General features: G+C 36.1%; 1 protein-coding gene across 1 annotated transcript; it reads left to right on the top strand.

Moving 5' to 3' along the window:
- Window positions 1–995: 995 nt before the first annotated feature.
- Window positions 996–19,252, top strand: LOC140781928 (protein SLOW WALKER 2). Its single transcript, XM_073128238.1, has 16 exons — window positions 996–1,691; window positions 1,857–1,932; window positions 5,316–5,435; window positions 6,390–6,465; window positions 7,088–7,156; window positions 7,302–7,382; window positions 7,985–8,056; window positions 8,995–9,087; window positions 11,288–11,479; window positions 12,129–12,212; window positions 12,314–12,457; window positions 13,899–13,988; window positions 14,656–14,738; window positions 14,826–15,143; window positions 16,142–16,376; window positions 18,377–19,252. Exons 1-16 carry the CDS (start codon window positions 1,055–1,057, stop codon window positions 19,028–19,030), a joined length of 3,024 nt encoding a protein of 1,007 aa, XP_072984339.1. The 5' UTR covers window positions 996–1,054; the 3' UTR covers window positions 19,031–19,252.
- Window positions 19,253–20,459: the final 1,207 nt, after the last annotated feature.

Raw genomic sequence — 20,459 nt, 5'->3', positions numbered from 1 at the left:
ACGTTAAAAGATAACATTATTAAGAAATTGGCAGAAACATAATCACAAAATAATTTTCACTATTTCATATTATTTTAGACTAAACAAATATATAGATAACCATTCGGTTAAAATATATATATTTTTAACTTAGAAGAGAAGAGAGAACAATCAAGAGTATTTTTTTTAGAGTACATATAAAACACTCAAACTTTCAACATTTGTAAGTAGGATTGCCTCTCTCTCATATATGGGAAAAGAATAATCCAACTTTATAAGTACCTTAAATCCACTATTAAAAATATAATTATTTATAATAATAACATTGATTACAAAAAAAAAGCCACTTATATTACCTAGCCTGATTAGCACTGGAACTTTTAATATTTATACGTAGGACTATCGCACAAGGTAATATTTTGTAACATTTAATATTTATTGTTCTTTCTCCTAGGGAAAAATACCTTAAACCCACAATTAAAAATATAATTATTTATTATAATAATATTAAATAGGGTTAAATACATTATGCCCAAATCATTTAACCCCCTATATTTTAAAACGTTTTAAATCAGTCCCTATACTTATGATTAAATTGAGACGGTTAGCTAACCGAGTATCATGAACATTTTTATAATTTTACTATACTATATTAAAATCTATATGTCTTCTCTAATAAACAACAGAGTATTTTGATTATTTTGATATTAAGTTTAATAAAAAAATTAATTGTTTTACTTTAGTCATAAGTACGGGGACTGACTTGAGACTTTTTGAAGTATAGGGAGTAAAGTGATTTTGGGCATAAATACGGGTAAAATACATTTAACATATTAAATAAAAAAAAGTCACTTACTGTGCAAATGGATCCGGGTCCGGAACCGAAGAATGATATCGGATGAAAAGACTGAAGCGGATCGGATATTACCCAGCCCGTTTGATCTTGGTCCAATCGGTAGCCGGTTACCCCTCTCGCACCCAAACTCGTCTTTTAAAAGCTAAAACCCTAACGTCTCCCTCTCTCCTCTCTTAGAAGCTCCACACTGAGTGGGAGGAAGACGAGAATACAACGGCAATGGCGATCTCGAAGCCAAAGAAGAAGTCCCTCCCAACCTCCTCTGAAGACATCGATGCCATCAAATCCGAAGTTGCCTCTTTCGCTTCCTCCCTTGGCCTTGCCCCGCCCACCTCATCCTCCGCCGCCGGATTCGACGACTCCGACTTCCGCAAGTCCGGCCCCATCAATCCCCCGAAGAATCCAAACCCCAATTCCAAGAAGAAGGACGATGACCACGACTCGAAGCCCAAACCCAAGCCACATCCTCTACAAATCGACCCTTTCGAGCGGCCGTCGGATGACAAAAAGGCTTCACAGAAGTATCCTTTAATGAAGGCGACCGCGCTCTCTGGGCAGTGGTACGTCGATGCCGAGGAGATGGAGGAGAAGGTTTTGGGACCGGAGGGGAGGAAGAAGGTGGCAGCTTTGGGCATTGACGAGTTGAAAAGGTTGGCTGCGAGGAAGAAGGAGGTGGCAGAGAGGTTGATGGAGCAGTATGCTCTGGATTATGAGGCGTCGAGGAGGAAGAAAGGAGATATGAGGCTTTTGGAGATGACGGCGAGGTCGGGGACGTCGGCTGATAAGGTGTCGGCGTTCACGTGCCTGGTGGAGGATAACCCAATTGCAAATTTGAGGTCTCTCGATGCGTTATTGTGTGAGTCTCTTTGATCTAAGCAGTTATTTATCTTAAGCTAACTATTTTCAAGGAAATTGAACCAGAGTCTTGTTTTTCTCAATTAATCTTGGGCATTCTTTATAATGCCATTCCATTTTTTGCATCTTCACATGAATTTTCAAGAAAACTTTCTATTTGATGCAGCTATGGTGGCATCAAAAGTTGGGAAGCGGTATGCTTTCACTGGCTTTGAAGCTCTAAAAGAATTGTTCCTTTCAAGGTTAGCAACTCGCTTGGATCTGTGAAGATAAAGTTTTACTTAATTTGTCAATTGCCTCCTGTTTATTATACGGTTTATTCCCTCTTCAGCATTCTGAAACTTTGATCTCTGTAAGATACAAGTTCTTAATCTATCTACTATCCTGGTGCGTCTTCTCACTATGTGGGAACACCATATACATGGCTGTTCTTTGCGGTGTCATTGATTAAACTAAGACCCCTCTGAACTATTACATTTTTCCACGTCCAGCTCCTCATTGTTCTTTTGGGACACATCGACCCCCTCAGCTATGAAAAATCTCTGACTTCCCTAATGTCGTAGAGGGAAAATGCGATAAGACAAATCTACCCTCAACTTAAAACTAGTGGAAGTGGTAGATGATCTCTCTTAATAAAGATGTTTTTTTTTTAATTCCATCTTTGCCTCGTATTTCCAAACTCAACCCTAAATCTCTAAAGTACTCGCTTTTCCTTCATTGTTCTCCTCTTCTCATTTTTTGCCCTCCTCTCTTCTGCATTCCCTTGGTTAACAGAGACCACACACCTCCCCTCTCCAGTTCCACTCGCCCTCACTGCTCTCGCCCTCTAGGGTTGTCAGTCTAGCTTGTTGTTTGCAAATTACTTGTGTTTGACTCAAAATTTTGTTCAAGATCGACTTGCTTGTTTAATAAACGAGTCGAACATGAGCTAAGATTTGAGTTTGAAATACGAGCTTGACTGTCATAGTCAAATGTAACGGTTGTAAATTGATTATTTTAATAGGTATTCTAGCTGCTAGATTGAGATTTAATGGTTAGGTTTTTAGTTCCATAGGTTTATGCCGAGCTTTGGACGAGCTTGACTTAGCTTGCTACCGAGCCGAACATGAGTTGCCTCAAATTCTTTTCGAGCTGAACACGAGCTAAGAGTTCAACTTTTTTTGCCAGCTTGGCTCTTGTTAGAGTTTGATAAAATTATTTTGAGCCGAACACGAGCAAGGGCTAGCTCGCTCGTGTCCAACTCATGGGCACTCCTATTGTCGTCAACGTTGCTCGCGAGGCCTTTGACAGCACTGCTGCCGCAACCGGGTATGTCACCATCAACGACCTCTGCAACACTGCCACCATTGCCTCCTCGTGTGCCGTCGGGCTCAACGAGCTCTAGATCCTTGGGATCTAGGGGCCTTTGTACTTTGCGACAAAACTTGACTCCATAAGTTTTGAGATCTCCTATGACTTGGCCTTTCATCTTCAATGTGATGGGGATCGCCCAGTTTCGAGTAACGTCTATTTAACCATCACATAACTCGATATTGCTGAGATTGCTTTAGGAAAGGTGTGCCTTTCCCTTCTCTTACCCACTTGATCAACATTACCATGCTTGTGATGTTTGCCAAGATCCAAGTTCACCTCATTTTTTTTCGTGCTAGGTAGCTAACCGGTGGATATGACCCCATTGACAAACAACATCAATAGGATGGTTGTTGCTACTCTTGCCTTTAGGAAAGAAGAGTCCGAGAAAGTATAAGGGAGCATGCTGAAAGATTGAGGTTGGGAAGAGCAAGGAGAGGCTTTGGAGGTCTTGTGTTATGAACCAGATTTAACCGATCCGGACGTAAGAAAATTATAGAAATTTAGGTGATGGTAGTCTCGTGAGTTAGGGTTCTAATGGTTATGGTTTCACCTAAATCAGAGGTTTGGATAAAAATATATAAATAAAATAGTGGAGGAAGGTTGAAATAGGATAAAACGGTAAATATCTGACATTGCGATGGTCGTCGAAGGGTGGTGGACGGCCAAGGGTGGTGATAGATGGCCTTATAGTAGGGTGGCTGCTTGAGGAAGGTGGTGGCTAGGGTTTGGGTGCTTGGAAGAGTTTTATGGTTACGATTTACTTTTATAAAGATAAAAACGATCTAATGGCTACGATAAAAATGATAAATGTAATAATAAGAAAATAACTAAACTCAATTAATTTTTAATGTTTCGATGATTAAACAAAGCAGGCCAACCCCTCTTTATATAGAGGTCGGACACAATGAGTCTTACTCGGACTAGCTTTAAAGATTTATATGATTCGAACTAGAATTTGCCTTAGACTAATCCTAAAGGCTTATACGCCTTAAAGTAGGACTTGTCTTAATGGCTTACATAAGCGTAAATTAATTGAAAGATAAATAGACTCGACTCGACTTAACCAATGTAGTCAGATCATAACATTTGGAACACTACAAAAAACTTGGACATGGAGAAGGTAAGAAGGCGAGAGATGCATATTTAAGAAGGATTTGAGTGTAATTTTGTATGTAAAGTTCCATTTCTTTCTTCCCTCCAAAATAAGGGTAAAAGCTTAGGAAGCTGGTCATACGACTAACACATAATAATATATGGACAGAAAATTTGTGAACTTTTTCATAGTTAGGAGTTCATTGTGTCATGAGGCTGCATGTGAAAATGGACAATAATTGAAGGGGTCGTAGCATAACTGTCCTGTTCATTTATGACCTGCAAGAGGTTGCTGAGTTGTTAGACTCTGAGGAGATATGTGGACTTATCCTTTTGCAGTGTAGCTGATATCTTTTGCAGCTGTTAAATTATGCATGTTCTGATGTTATTTATCCATAAAGTCTGACCTGCAAGGGGTTCTTCGGCTATTAGGTGAGATAGGTGGACTTATCAAGATTTCATGAATGCTTTTTTGGTTTACAAAAACACATTAAGTTTTCATATGTTATGTAGTGGCCAATTACTTGGAATAGAACACTATTGCATAGTCTAGATGGCGTTAAAGTTAGAAAAATGGGGGAAGATATTAAGATCCATTGAGACAAGTACAATTTACATTTTTTTTTTGTCTTTAAATGTTGGAGAATATGGAGCGATATTCCCCCCTTGCCTTCAAATTTGAACAGCTTATTTACTGTTATTGTGGGTATCTAGCAGTGCTAACATCGTAAATCATCTCCTAGATTTTATCATCTATTGATTACTTTTATTATTTATATTTGACCCTTCCCTAGTTTCCCCTTTTATTTTATTATTGTACACAAATGATTGTTCTGATCTGTGCCAGCAAACAGTACTATGCTAATGCGGTAATGGGAGTTGACAAGCTATCTTGATTCTTCCCATTGTTTTGTAGCACTGGTATTATGTTGATCCATTCCTATTTGGCATGCCTTCTCTGGACCACTATTGTTATATCTGATTCATACAGGTCTATTTGTCCTAAGGGTGTCCCATTGTGGTGACTTGAAATGATTTTTCATGTCTTATGCTTATGCTCTTTGGTCATACAAACTGGATCTAATTGCTGTAAATGTATTTTTGCTTATTCATGTCTTTTCTCTTTGGAACCACAATAACGGACTGACATGTGACCACCTGATTCATTTATATTTTCCAGGTTACTACCGGATCATAAATTGAAATCTCTCTTTCAGCGCCCATTAGATATTCTGCCTGAAACAAGGGATGGTTTCTCTCTGTTACTCTTCTGGTACTGGGAGGAATGTCTGAAGCAAAGGTGCTTTCATACTTATCTAAATTTTGAATGAAAAATTGGTTCCAGTTCCATACATGTTATTGAGTTTTAATACTGGCTTAATTTTTTATTGGTTACTGGTTAGCCATTGGACATGATTGAAAGTTTTACCACATCACTGGCAATATAAACATATTTATCAATTTGCGTCATTCCTTGCAATTAGGTCATTTTTTCATCCACGGAGGCATCTTTGTGTACCTTTATTCTTTTCCTCATCTAATGACCATCATTTGACTTCTGTGTCTTTTTCTAGATTTCACATTGTCAGTTTGATCGTTTTACAGAGGGAAGAAAAGGTGGGGAGCATTTAATTTCAATGTATCTTCTTCTTGATGTTGTCGAATATATTGTTATGTTAAATCTTAAAAAACTGGAAGCTTGACATGGCTGTCAGTCAGCGAGACAATTTATCTGGCTGACTGCTTCCTTTGCTAGACAAAAGAGTGTGCATCGACTGTTATTGCACGCTTATCCTTTTCTTTAAGAGGGTAGAACTTACTGTGTCTGCGAGATTTGTTTAAGTTCATTGGCTTGATTTTGAAATCCTCATGCACTTTGTTTGGGTTAGTTCATTACTCACTGAGTTTTCAAACACATACATCAGGTTAGCTTCCCCTTGATTTAGTCATGCACCTCATATTAGATCAAGTGATAGTTATGGGTGATACTTTTGAAGGTTAAGCCTTCAGCAGACAGAATTTTCGAACTTTTGAGTAGGAACCAATTATTGAGAATGATTGTCTGAACTTCTGTTGTTTTAAAACAATTTGGAATCTTGACTTTCTAGATGAAGATAACATTTGAGTTGTTTATGTGACATCAATGTAATTCAAAATAAATTTTCCTTTGACATGTTATTCTGAAGTTGTCGTGCATATTTATTAATGGATTACTTATTAAGTTCTAAAGCCTTTATTGTGCTTTTGATTATAGATATGAAAAATTTGTAATTGCATTGGAGGAAGCACTAAAAGATATGCTGCCTAATCTCAAGGACAAAGCGATGAAGGTTATTCGCGATATTCTTTGTTTTCCTTTATTGACCTACAAAGTTGTCTAATACATTCTTCTATAACTTCTGCTGAAGAATTCGTAGGTACTTTCTTGTAATATTGTGCAGCGTATGCTATTTAGTTTTTGAAGACTTGTTTGTTGGCTGGAAACAATGGACATGTTTGGTTGTCAAAACTGTATTTTTCAGAAAATAAGTATTAAGGGGACACTTGGAGAAGCCAGATAACATGTAAGAGATATAACAGGCATAGAAAAATATAATGGGAAAGGGTGTGATGGAAGGAGAATGATTGGATGTGCCCTTTCATTTTCTTAGTTCTTATATAAATGTTTCGAGCATGCATTTTTTAATGACTAGTAAGAATCCCATAAATAGGCTAGTTTACTTGATCTTGCATGTGTTCTTGATTTCTTCCTGAAAAGATTCTCATTTTATGTTCATTTTTTTGGGAGCAATGTTCTTTTCTTTCTCTTTCTGCTGCTGCTACTTTTTAAGAATATTCTTCATTCCAGATTCTTGCATTTGCTGACTACTTTAGGGATGCTGCAAGATCAATTGTAATTGTTTTATAAAAGCTTCTTTGATGCTAAATGATTGTGCATGTTTGTGTTTTCAGATAGTCTTCATCCTATTAAAAAGTAAATCAGAACAAGAACGCAGGCTGCTTACTGCTCTTGTTAATAAAGTAAGTAAATTTTCTAGTCCTGCAAGCTTCACTTATGCTGTTTGTGATCTTTTATTTTTCTTTTTGTTTGACCTAATGTTGCTTCAGTAAATGCTAATGACTCTAACTACAATACAAAAGTTGACAAAGTTTTGGTTGCATGCAGCTGGGAGACCCAGAGAGGAAGGCAGCATCTAGTGCTGGGTATCACTTATCTTGTCTGCTCTCTGCACATCCTAATATGAAGGTAAATCAACTAACTTGTACCCCTTTTCTCCTGTCAATGAGATGACGTTTGTTGAGTTCCCCATGCCTTTTAAGCGTTCCATGGATGGATGCCTATCAACTTATTTTACTTGTCTGGCATATATTCACTCAGGTCTTTTTTTGCTTTATAGCTTTGTCAGGTGACTCAGGTCCATATCATGATGTATAGGTTTTGTGATGCTTCATTCCCTCATCTTTTGTTCCGTAAAAATGGCTGTATATCCAAATATGTAAACTATGGGGAGAATGAAGATGACTGTCTAGTTCAAGGATTTATGCTCTCCAGAGTCTCTGCATGGAGCTCTCTAATTCAGCATCAGAGACGAAAGCTTGAAACTTTATGTTTTCTATTATTCAATTAACTAAAATAAATTTGAAAATAAAGTTGAAAAATCAGTAGACTTTAGAAGTACTCCAAAATAATAGCATTCACCTCCTAGCATTCTAGGTTTTCCTCAAATCAAGACTCTGTCTCATTGCTTCCGTTATGGTGTACTCACTGCATATATTTGGTTCTTCCTGTGTTGTCGCCTTGTTGAGCTTTACTAAATATCATGTTCATGTATATGCACATTTATGCAGGCAGTGGTGATCGATGAGGTGGATTCATTTTTATTTAGGCCACATATTGGATTGCGTGCCAAATACCAAGCTGTATGTCTCTCAGTTATACTATTCTTCTGATAATATTTTGACAACTTTCAAATCTTGCACTGCTATTTGTTTATGTCATCTCCTAAATCCTAATTACAAATTATTTTATCTTCACATTCTCAAATCTTCTATTTTGTCGAATTGATTTTTGAGTTTCAAGAATGTTGGTTGCATGGGAGGAATTTTATGCATCTTATAGCTTTCTTGTTACTAATCCAAAGAATTGTAAACAAGTATTTAGGAATTATTTCTCTTACAAGTTGAATTAAGCTAATAAAGTAACAAAGAACAAGGAAAGCTATTTAGAGAAGCTGCAGATAAATCTTTGAGGAGGTATGGAAGACGATATTTAATGTTAAAGTTCATAAATGAAATAGCAATATTTCATCCAATTCAGTGGAATCTTTCACCTATTTCTTCATTGTAATGTTGGAGCTTGGTCAAAGTAGAGAGCCTTTGTTTGGCACTGTAACATAGTTAGACTCGAGTCAGCCAGCAGAAGCTTATTGTGGCTGAGTAACCATCTGGTTTTTCCAATCGTTGGAATGCATTAATATTTACTCGTATATATTTTCATTTTGTTCAGGTTAAAGTTGAGCTTTCTGAAAGTTTTGATCGGCTCTGATTTCTGAATTGCTTGAATTGAGATCTATATGGAAGTTAGTTATTACTTACTGGGATTAATGTTTTTATGATATTAATTATCGTTTACAGTTCAAACATTTTTCTTTAGGTTTTAAAATCATTTCCTTGTGGAAATTGTATAATATTTATATATTGTCCTAACATCAGGTCCTTTGGCCCCCACTGCTGTCATCTTTTGACAAAAGATACCATGAAAAGAAATATTTTTATTTTCCTTTCTATATACATACCTATGAGTCATGACCTCTTCTAAATTGGTAGTCTCAGCATGTTAACTACCTTTTCTCCTGCAGGTCAACTTCTTAAGCCAGATGCTTCTTAGTAAAAAAGGGGATGGACCTAAAATAGCAAAACGTTTGGTGGATGTTTACTTTGCACTCTTTAAGGTTGGTCTTATATTATATTCATCTTTATTCATTATTCTTTCTTTCCTTAAATTCATTGCCACTCTTTTTTTTTATGAAATTTCCCTTTTTTTTGGCTGAATTGTAATAATTTCAAATTCTCGATAGTTGCTGTTTTTAAATGCCTGTCTTTTGTACTGGTACTGTTAAATTTCTGCATGAAATGATCTAATGTATGCCAATTGAAGTTATATAAGGGACCATGGAGGCATGGAGCAATATCACTCCAAATATACTTGCTTTCGATTGGAATATTGAATCTAGATGAAGGCTAATTATAATTGTAGATGTTAGATTTTGATTTTCTCATGATAGATGAATGAGTTCCCTAACAAACTACAATATTTGGTGATCTCAAGCACGAGAGTTCTCTATCTTATTAACTGCTCCTAAAAGGTAATTTCCTTTTGCTTGCAAATTCTGGCTGAGTAGACTTTAGGTCATTTCTGTAGCACATCTAATCTAAATTGCCAAATGTTCCATTTTGTTCTTAAACATTTTCAGAGTTGAGTAATGGATTCTTTGGCAGTAGCTGGTACTCCTCTATTCCAATTGGATTTCATGAGTACAAGGAATATTTGGTTTTGAGATTTCTTTAGAATAAAATTATATTGTCAGTTTATGTAGCAACTTCTAATATGTTTCATGAAATTTCTTCTGTTTACTCAAGTATTTATCAACTCCTCATTAGTATGTGATGATGATGAAGCGTAGAACATTATATGGGTTGTACAATGGAACTCTGGAGGTTCTTAGAGACATGAAGAAAGTGTATATAAAGATCAGTCTGCTTCCATGCTTGGTAGATCAATTTAGAAGTTAAGCTCTTTTTGTTAAGATATTCAATGGGAAAAGTTCAAATTAAGGAGACATGCAAATGGTACTTAGGACATGCTAACAACACAGTCCCTTGAAATCCTAGGTTTGAATTTAGAGGATAACCTAGATGCCTAGTATGTAGAGATGTGGTCAAGGATATATTTTATAAAAAATAGTGAATTTCTACAAGAATTTGGTTGATCAAAAGTGACATTGAATTGTTATTGATCACCTTAATTATTATTGAACAGGATTAAAATTGTTGAACTGAAGCTGTGTTGCATATTTATTTTTTCAATTGTCTTAAGTGATGATTAAACTAAGACGTGTTTGAAGATCAAGTTTGAAACTGAGATTTAAGGTTGAGCATATGGGTGTAGTTTCAGTAAATCCATTCATTAAGATGAAGAGAAAATGACTATCTAAGTATCTAAGAGGGAATATTATTGTAAATCTTGATAATGAAGGAAGATTGTTTGGGATATTGCAAGTGGGATTGGTGTGATGAAAATACCCCTTAAGTTAGGACTAAAATTTTAAAAGACGAAATATTAGCAGCCGTTTATAAATCAGAATGTTGGACTCGTATTAAATGCCAAAGGCATGTTGTTTAAATGAGCATGTTGAAGTGGATGAGTGATATTATGAAGAAAAATATGAATGTAATGGATATATTTGATACATGTTGGGTATCATTACCATTGTTGTCGTCAATTGTCATTACAATGAAATGTATGCTACTGAAGCATTACAAAAAGCTGATAAGGCTTCAAAAGAACTGACACAAACTATTGGTATTCATAAGGCCAATAGAAACCTGAAAAAAAATATAGAAATTGGTGATATGTTGGGTTGTAGGAGGTAGCACTTAGACATGCACCCACATTTAAGTTCTGAGAGATAGAACACTTTTCAACACATTGCTATACCTGGTGTGTATGTCTTCTTTTGCATGGCATGAAAAATTAAGTGATGTTAAATTGGTGACATATTCAGTAATAGGAGCTAGCACTTTTCTAAGAGATCGAACACTTTTCAACACATAGCTACACATGTTATATATGTATTCTTTTGTATGGCATAAAAATTAACTGTTTAAATGCACTCTTTTTTATTACTTATTTTACTTGTAGTGGAGATTGCAGTACTTTATTTTGCACTATTAATTAGACCAGTGTTGTACTCTAGGATCCGAAAGGTACCTATGAGTGCTATAATGCTCTGATGTTAGATAGGGACTTTTAGATATCCAATAAGCTTCACTGGTTTCCTTCCTTTTCTTTTTCTTCTAATCACTGTTTGGTGTGGCATTCTTTAATGCTAAGTCACTAATTTGATATGTTATTCTCTTGTGTGATTTCAGGTACTTATCTCTGAGTCTCATGGTAGTAAGGTACACAAGAACAGCAAATTTGGACAGAGAAATGGTGAAGCTGCGAAACAGAAAGGAAGGAAAGAAAAGGTTAAAGCCCCTAGTTCTCATCCAAACAAAGATGAATCTTCACTAGAGTCGAACATTGAGATGGATTCTCGGCTTCTTTCTGCGCTGCTAACTGTAAGTATGTTAATATATCCTCCTTGCCTGTTTAAATTGGTATATCCATAGACAAGCAGCTATCTGTGATTGTGTATGTTTCCTCTGTATACTTAGGTCCTCTTAAAGAACATTAATTTCAGGTTTGCTCATTATATTGCATCAATCACAGATGTTGGTCTTCCACATTAATTGACAATGATGATTGAAGAGTGAAGTAATAGAACTTTTTTATTTCATTTGGGAGGTAGAATAGGGGTGTTTGGGGTGGGGTTGTGTTGGGCTGGAATTATAGAAGCGGATGATATTATAGAAGTACAAACACCAACTCTTTTCAGATTGGTCAGTTTAAGTACTTCACATACTTTAATTTAAAACTTCAACTTTGTTGCTTGAATACGTAAATGGGATGTTCTTCAGTATGGTTAATCTATGCTTGTAGGCCCATACCGAAAACTTCATTGTATGGTTAATCAATGTAGGGGTATTTGGCGAATTGATGTATATGCAGTAGTTTCATATTGGCTTCATATTAGCTGCTAAGCTTCTCTTCCATTTTGAAAGAGAAGCTTCTTTCCTTCTATTTTTGTTGTCTTTGGTGTAATTTGAACGCTTGTTCAATATTTGATGCTATTAGTCTCTTCTAATTTTGATTTTCAATCTTATGCAGGGAGTGAATAGAGCATTTCCATTTGTCTCAAGTGATGAAGCGGATGATATTATGGAAGTACAAACACCAACTCTTTTCAGATTGGTGAGTTTCAGTACTTCACATAACTTAATTTAAAACTTTTAACTTTGTTGCTTGAATACGTAAATGGGATGTTCTTCAGTTTGGTTAATTTTTGCTTGTAGGTCCATTCCGAAAACTTCAATGTAGGGGTTCAGTCATTGATGCTTCTTTACCAGATCTCATCCAAGAATCAGATAGTGAGCGACCGTTTTTATCGTGCTTTGTATGCAAAGCTTCTGAGCCCTGCTGCTGTTACTTCATCTAAGGTGAGTTTCTTTCAATTTTCTTACCAACTATACAGCGTTTTATGTGCTTGTCATTTCCCTACTACCAGTTCAGGCCTTATGTGCTTGGCTGAATTAACTGTTCTATTAATGTGTCCTACATTAATAGTATGCATGGCAAGGAAATGAGGAATAAGGGCCAGATTATTTTCCACTTGCCTTTCTGCACTAAGTGAGACAGAATGAGATGGGATAAGCCAACAACTAATGGCCACAACAGTTTTTTTGTTGAGAGGATTCGTAGCATCGATTACATATAGTGGCAGTGGACTTGATGCCTATGACTATTTGACTACAGTTTAAAAATTTCCCTTGGGACCATCCAAAGATTAGATACACTAGAATTATAATTTGCAATTAATTTCCATTTTGCTTTGCTGACATGTACGTAAACAAATTAGTAAAGCCCTAGTAATTCACAAATTAATTAGTGAAATTTATGCAAATTAGTTGTAATATTTGTCAAACATCATGTAGTATTTGGCAAAACCATAAAAACATGATACCATTTGAAGGGAACCTTTTTGTAAATAAAATCTGAGAAAAAGATTGATAGAGCCAACCCAAGTTTTTTGACCTAAAGGCTTCATACTTGTTGGATCATGTTCTGTGATTACTCTTCAATTGTTTGGAAAAATTAATACCTTTACATTGTAGAAAGTAAATATTTTTTTTGGACTAGTAACAGTTTACATATGTGTTGTTCCTTAGATTTTAAATTTGGCCCTATGTTTGATAAGTATTGATTAACATCTTTTGAATGCAAAACATGATCAATTTTTACACATGCATTGTCATCTGGTTATGAAAAATTCAGTTTGAATCTTGATAGAATTTGGTTTCACTCTAGATTTCAGATGCGTAGTTTGCTAAATAGTTTCACTAGGATTTTCCTTTTTTCCATTTGGAAAATAATCCCCTATTTGATACTCTCATCATTGAAACTACTGCTTAGGAATGGTTGGTTCCTGATATTCTTTTTCTAGTTTTTTGTTTTTTCATGAAGACTTCGATAGTATGGAATGTTTCCTATATCTCCTCAATTTGTTCCTGGAAATGCATGCATTGAGTGAATTAGGAGAAACATTCCATATGGATAGAGCATTTAAGAACTAAAGGACATGTCCATTGTAAGAACAGGAGAATTTTTATAAATAATCTTGTTGTTAATCAGCAATTTTGCTTTTCCTTTTTAATTCTTCAGAATGCTGACTTGCTTGATAATCTAAGACAACCAGGGAAGTTGTGGCAGAGTAGTTAGTTGATTAAATGCTAACTTCTTTTTAGATGTTTTCTCCTCATTCTGTTTCATGACAAGAGGGACGGGGCTCTTAATCTCTGATCATATATTCTCCTGTTGTTCTTATTAATGTCATGTCCTATTTTCTTCTTCATCATTCTTTCTTAATTTTAAAAAATGCAGCCAGAATTGTTTCTTGGACTACTAGTAAAAGCTATGAAGAATGATGTGAACCTGAAGCGAGTCACTGCCTTTTCTAAGCGCCTTCTACAGGTTAGTGATGAAATATTTCGGTTTCATGTCATTCTAACTAATGCTACACCTGAATAATCTTGCATGTAATCACTATATAAATCGAACTACTGATTGCTACATTAAATTTTAGTTACTTCTGTGCACTTCCATGTTGAATGCTTTTTTTTCCCAATTTATCATTGTTATTGTATTATTTATAGAGGTTCAGCTTATTAAGTTATTAGTATCCACAGTATACTTATGCTAATATTTCAAAATAAGAATAGCAGAAGGTGGCTTTCAAAGAGTCAATTAAGCAAAGAGAAGCTTTGAGGGGTTAGGGGATCCAATAGATGATCTCCCTCGTAGTTGTGTAGAAAAGAGAGAAGTAATTTAAATTATACTGTTTGCAAATTCTTCGTCACTTGGCTCATTGAATTGTTGGAGGATTGGCCAAAATAACAGAATTTGTAAAAGGACTCAGATTGACATTCCTGAAAAGTTGGAGCATAACATTTTGTTGTTGTGGAGATGGTCTCTTCCAACTTGCTAATAATCCTTGATTTCATCTAGACAATCACTCTACGCTTGCTTTGGCATGAAGGAAATTTTCATTAGCATATAATTTAGCCTAAAAAGACGTATGCTGTTGTTAAGATTTGCCCCTTCCATTTAGTATGCATTAATTGAATCTTTTTATGAATAGGTAGCACTTCAGCGGCCTCCTCAGTATGCTTGTGGATGCCTGTTTATACTATCCGAGGTTCTTAAAGCAAAGCCACCTCTGTGGTATGTTGATTTCTTGCTTCATTAGGATAGTGTGAGACATCGTATATTTGGAGTTGTAATCTTGATTTCATATATCTAAAATTGCAGGACAATGGTGCTCCAGAGTGAATCTGTTGATGATGATCTGGAGCACTTTGAGGATATTGTCGAAAGTCCTGAGGACTTAGCTTCTGTTCTACCTGACAATTCTACAAATTCAGTTGGGCAGACTACTGCACAAGTTGGTGAGAAATCACTGGCTTCATATAACGAAGAGGATCATGGTTCTGAGTTTGCAGATGGTCATAATGATAGATTAAAAACAAGAAATGTAAGAGATGAGGACAAAGAGGAAAATCATACACTTAATAAAGGATTGGTACTACCTGCCGGATATAATCCACGACATAGAGAACCTTCTTACTGGTAAATATATAACATCCTCCATCTTTTTTGGTTCTCTAAATCCGTTTGCTTGGCATTTTTTAAGGGCTTGTAGTATCTAAAAAGTAGCAACTACCATTACAGATGAACCTATCAGTTATGCAAATAGCATGAATTCATGGATGAATTCCTTATTTGTAGTTTATGTGCATGCAAGCATCATTAGTCACATATTCTCTGTTCTCTCAATTTTTGGGTCTATATGTGGCATGTGATGCATGACCAAATTATTTGTTGTTGCCTTATTGGTACCATATTTTGCCATTCCTTTATTGGTCTACATAGAAGTTTATTGATCAGTATCTTCAGCTCCCATGCGAATGCCTTTGAGCAAGGATTGCCATGGCGTCACGCGTTGTGGCACTTGTCAGCTGTGCCACAGTAGTAGAGGCTCCACTGTTTACCCCATGTAAAAGAGGGAGAGACAAAGAGTAGGAGAGAAGGAAAGGGAGACTACTTACCATGCTGCCCTTGCCAACGACGCTGTCCTCTTTGTTGTCGCCCTCCTCTTTCTCTTGTCTGTGCCCTAGATGGTGAGATGGAGAAGACAATAGGGAAGTGGGTTGAGAAATAAAAGGATCCACAAAGCAGATCTAACTTAAAATAGCGGATGAAAAGTCAGATCCGCTTTGCAGATCCTTTATTTCTCGACCCGCTTCCCCATCATCTTCTCTGATCTCATCATCTAGGGGAGGAGAGGAGATAGAGGGGGGGCAATGACGATAAGGAGAGTTTCTGTCATGATAAGTAGCCCAACTTACTTGCAGACTGTCTTCCTTGTCTCGCATTAGTCCTTTCGCCAGGTGTCATGCGGCACTCCTCATGCCACATGTTGGTATCGCGCCGGCACGGCAAGTGCTGACCAGCATGATGATTTTCGTCTTTGAGCATATGTAGATACTTATAATTGTGTTTCTTAGTATGCCAACCAAGAAAAGATGTGCTTTATATAGAAATTTCTTTGTATTTGGTTTTAATAGCAATGCAGACCGTACAAGTTGGTGGGAGTTGAATATGCTGTCTTTGCATGTGCATCCATCCGTGGCTACTATGGCTGGGACCCTGCTATCTGGGGCCAATATTGTTTACAATGGCGATCCTCTGAGTGACCTATCACTTGCTGCATTTCTTGACAAGTTCATGGAGAAGAAGCCAAAATCGATCAAGAAAGAGGGCAAATGGCATGGTGGATCCCAGATTGCACCTGCAAGAAAGGTTTGCTTGTTTCTTAAAGATTTTCTTTCCTGCATTGATCATATAGAAATCAGTTTATCATCACCTGAAATTGCTTTATTATTCTGGTTCGAAAAATCACTGCTTATGGCATTAAATCTTGCTGATTTCTTTCTTGTTTTTAACTTGATGAAAAGCTCACACTTTCACCTACTATCTTGCTCTGATCATGATAATAGTGCATGCAATATTGGGAAGACCTGACCCTTATCCAATATTGACTTGGAATAAACCTGTCAGTGGATCTTTTTTTTTTCTTTAACATAATATTGTAGGGAGGAAAGAGGGATTTAAATAATATCATATCAAGGATGTCTCTAATCCATGAATGAGGTACCACAGAATTTCTTGGTCCTAGATTTCACACAGTAGTTGGCCATCTGATGTCAGTGTCTTCATAATATTCTTTTAGGAAAAATATATTTTATCCCTTATGATTAAGCCAAAATTCGAACTGCTCCTCAGAATTGTCATTTATGATACTTAACCCCTTATGGTTTTGATCTTTCTGTAATTACCTAACAATTGTTAGTTTAATATAAAAAGGCCAAAATGCAACTTTTAATTTATACTGATCAGGGAGGAAAGAGGGATTTAAATAATATCATATCAAGGATGTCTCTAATCCATGAATGAGGTACCACAGAATTTCTTGGTCCTAGATTTCACACAGTAGTTGGCTATCTGATGTCAGTGTCTTCATAATATTCTTTTAGGAAAAATATATTTTATCCCTTATGATTAAGCCAAAATTCGAACTGCTCCTCAGAATTGTCATTTATGATACTTAACCCCTTATGGTTTTGATCTTTCTGTAATTACCTAACAATTGTTAGTTTAAAATAAAAAGGCCAAAATGCAACTTTTAATTTATACTGATCAGTTGGAAAAATGGATTTTTTTTGGCAGGAAAATCTATGAGATTGTACTCCTTTCACCTCAAAAACCTCTCATATTTTTAAATTTAGAGACATGAACATCCCGAAAGAGAACAGATGGTATAAAATGTTAAAAGTTTGATTGTTATCTTTGGATGGAAATATTAGATTGCACATAAGTCGAAACTACAACCAAACTATACAAGGGGGTAAAATGTATGTTTCCCTATTTTTTTTTAACTTTTGTCTTATAATATAGGAAAAGTGATTCAGATTACACATGAATTGGTCAGTATATCACCTCCCAACTAGTTTTTCTACTTCAAAGTGCACATGACCCAAGTACCTAATACAACTACAATTGGAAAAATATGATGTATGTCTTGTGAGGAGTTAATATACATAAACAGGTTTGATCTCCAACTATACCTTGACTGTGAGGTCCTTTCTTCTCATGTTGTTTCTGATTTATTCTTCTAATGAGAATTGTCTATTGGGAGAATAGTCTATATTAAAGAAAAATTATTCCAAGGTGGCTTAGACTTCACATTTCTCTTCAGTGTTCGTTGCAGAGCAAACTTGTTTAATCTCTCCTCAGTTTTCCTGCTATATTTTTTTCCAAGTCCTCCGTCAAAATTCAGTTAGATGGGACTGACCTTGCTTTATACTTGAAATCTTCAAATCTGATTGTTGTCTATTAATTCTTATGGATATTTGTACTCCAAGCAAGTGCTTGAATTTTCCTTGCAGTTCTGTACTGCATTTGCTTAATTGGCCTATACCATTCCAAGAAAGCATGGAGCCCTACAATATTTAACAGTTCTGAACTGACTTAGTTCGCATAGTTGGATGAAAGGGGTAAATTACACGAACTTCACGGCTGCTTCCCTGCTCTTGATAGTTGTCAACTTGAAGCATGGCTTCCCGGCTCCCCGCGGATCGGAGCTGCTGGAACAAGACTGCTGTGCTACCATCTTGCTTTCTTTAAAACTTGGTTTTAGCTTGCTGCTTGCTTCCGCTGCTTTTAACCCTGTTTGCATGGGTTCATGCACTGATTTACCTTCAATATCCCTGGGGCACTGAGCTTCTTGTGTGTCTCTGCAGATTGACCTGAGCCATCACCTTATTGGGGATGAGATACTGCAGCTAGCTGAAGATGAAGTGCCTCCAGAAGACGTCATTTTCCACAGGTTCTACATGAACAAGACAAGCTCCTCGAAAAAGCCAAAGGCAAAGAAGAAAACCTTGCTCGATGACGAGGATGCTGAGGAACTGGTACTGGATGCAAGTGACGAGAGCGAAGGAGAGATTGATGACATGTTGGGATCGGGGCGTCAGACACTGGAAGAACCTGAGGGGGATTATGACTATGATGATCTCGACAGAGTTGCTAATGAGGACGACGATGACTTACTTGGAAATGATAGTGATGTAGAGGCTGGATCTCCTACCAATCATAATACTAGTGAAGGCGTACATTCCAGCGATGATGAAGGTAGTCTTGATATGTGGGATGATGATGCTAAGGAACACAACGATGTCGATGATGATGATGATGACAATGATGCAGATGACTACAGTAGTGGTGGTGATGATGATAAACCCAACCTGGTAGTTGCCAACAGAAAGAAGCGGAAGATTGGTGCAAAAGGTCGACCATCACCATTTGCAAGTTTAGAAGATTATGAACATCTAATGACTAATAATGAGGAGAAAACAACAAATAGAAAACAAAAGAAGAAAAAGAAATCCGTTTGAGGAAAACGCTTACTCATTAATGTGCCATTATGTTTTTTTGTAATTTATTGTTTTGTAGATACAAATTTACAATTGAGCTGCTAGGTAGCAGGGTTGGCACTCTGCCTCTGGTGGAGGTTGCATTTGGAATCGATAACATTTTTGATATTGACGATCATTAGAATTCTGAAAAGTGATATGCAGAAAGTACTCTTCCAAAAAAAATGCTGCCTATTTTCTTTACACTATTTGGGTCTTCTGTAAACTGAGACATATTTGCAGACATCCGAAAAGTAAATTAGAAGATAAAATGAGAGAAACTGATTTCTTCTGCATTAAACTCCATATTGAGTGTAGCTCGAAAACTAGTTTACTCTTATAATTTCACATATATATCTCAAATGAGTTTAGTGGTGCCATTATTATTTTTGATGTGGTACAAAAAATTAGTGGATTTAGAGATATTTTATATTAATGATTAAAATATATTTTCCAGTGGATGAATGAGGAGAGAGGGGAGAGAGAAAGAGGAAGAAGAGAGGATGATTAAAATGATACTGTTAGATTGAAATGATGTTTTTGCATGGGCAAAATAATAGTAGGATTTTGTTGGTATATATAAAATGGTTGGATAGATAAAGAGAGAAGAAAAATTAAGTTTAAGTAGATTGCCCTTAAACCTATTTTATCTCAAACAGAAACAGGTGCTTGAATTCAAATTCAGTTTAGTGTTTACTGAACTGGTTTAACACAAGAAATTAAACTCAACCCAAACGCTAAATAAGTTCTTGATGATGTTTCTTATGAATGAAGGGTACCCAGAACTAATTTTACTTAAACTATGCACACCTTGCAGCTGACTAAATTATACACTAAAGAATATTTTTTTTTAGCAATGTTTTTTGTAAACACTTAAGAGTTCTGGGCTACTAATTATCAATATCAATACTTCAACCTTTTGAGAATTGACTGACCAACCAAAGTATTGTGGTGATTCTACTGGAGAAGAACTGCAGCATGGTGACTTATGGCGAGCTGGATAAGAAATAAATAATGTCAACTGCAAGCTTGCTACTGAGGAAAAAAAAAAAACTTGCACCATTGGAAGTATACCTGCAGCTGATAGTCTAAAAGGAAAAACAAAAATTAAAGTAACTAATCCCTACCTAACTAGTTTATAACTGCATGAACTCTAATTGAGCACTGATCCATAAGGCATATCAGCCTGTTATAATTCACAGCAGCATGATAGTACTCATGGTTTGAAGTTTCGTCTGTAAACCTGAGAATTTCATTGAAACATTTCGCGTTTCAGTCCTATTTGATTCGAAACTCTCCCCTAAAACTAGCATCTAACCGAAACAATCATACTAATAATATTTTTAATGTATGTCCTAAAGTTTAAAGCTAAATTTGACTTGAATCCAATTTGTATGTTATTAGATTTTAT

This window comes from Typha latifolia, chromosome 2 (assembly GCF_019914945.1).
Source record: "Typha latifolia isolate L0001 chromosome 2, TyphaL0001v2, whole genome shotgun sequence".
In the NCBI taxonomy this organism is placed as follows: Eukaryota; Viridiplantae; Streptophyta; class Magnoliopsida; order Poales; family Typhaceae; genus Typha; species Typha latifolia.
This window is presented reverse-complemented; position numbering and strand designations above follow the sequence as displayed.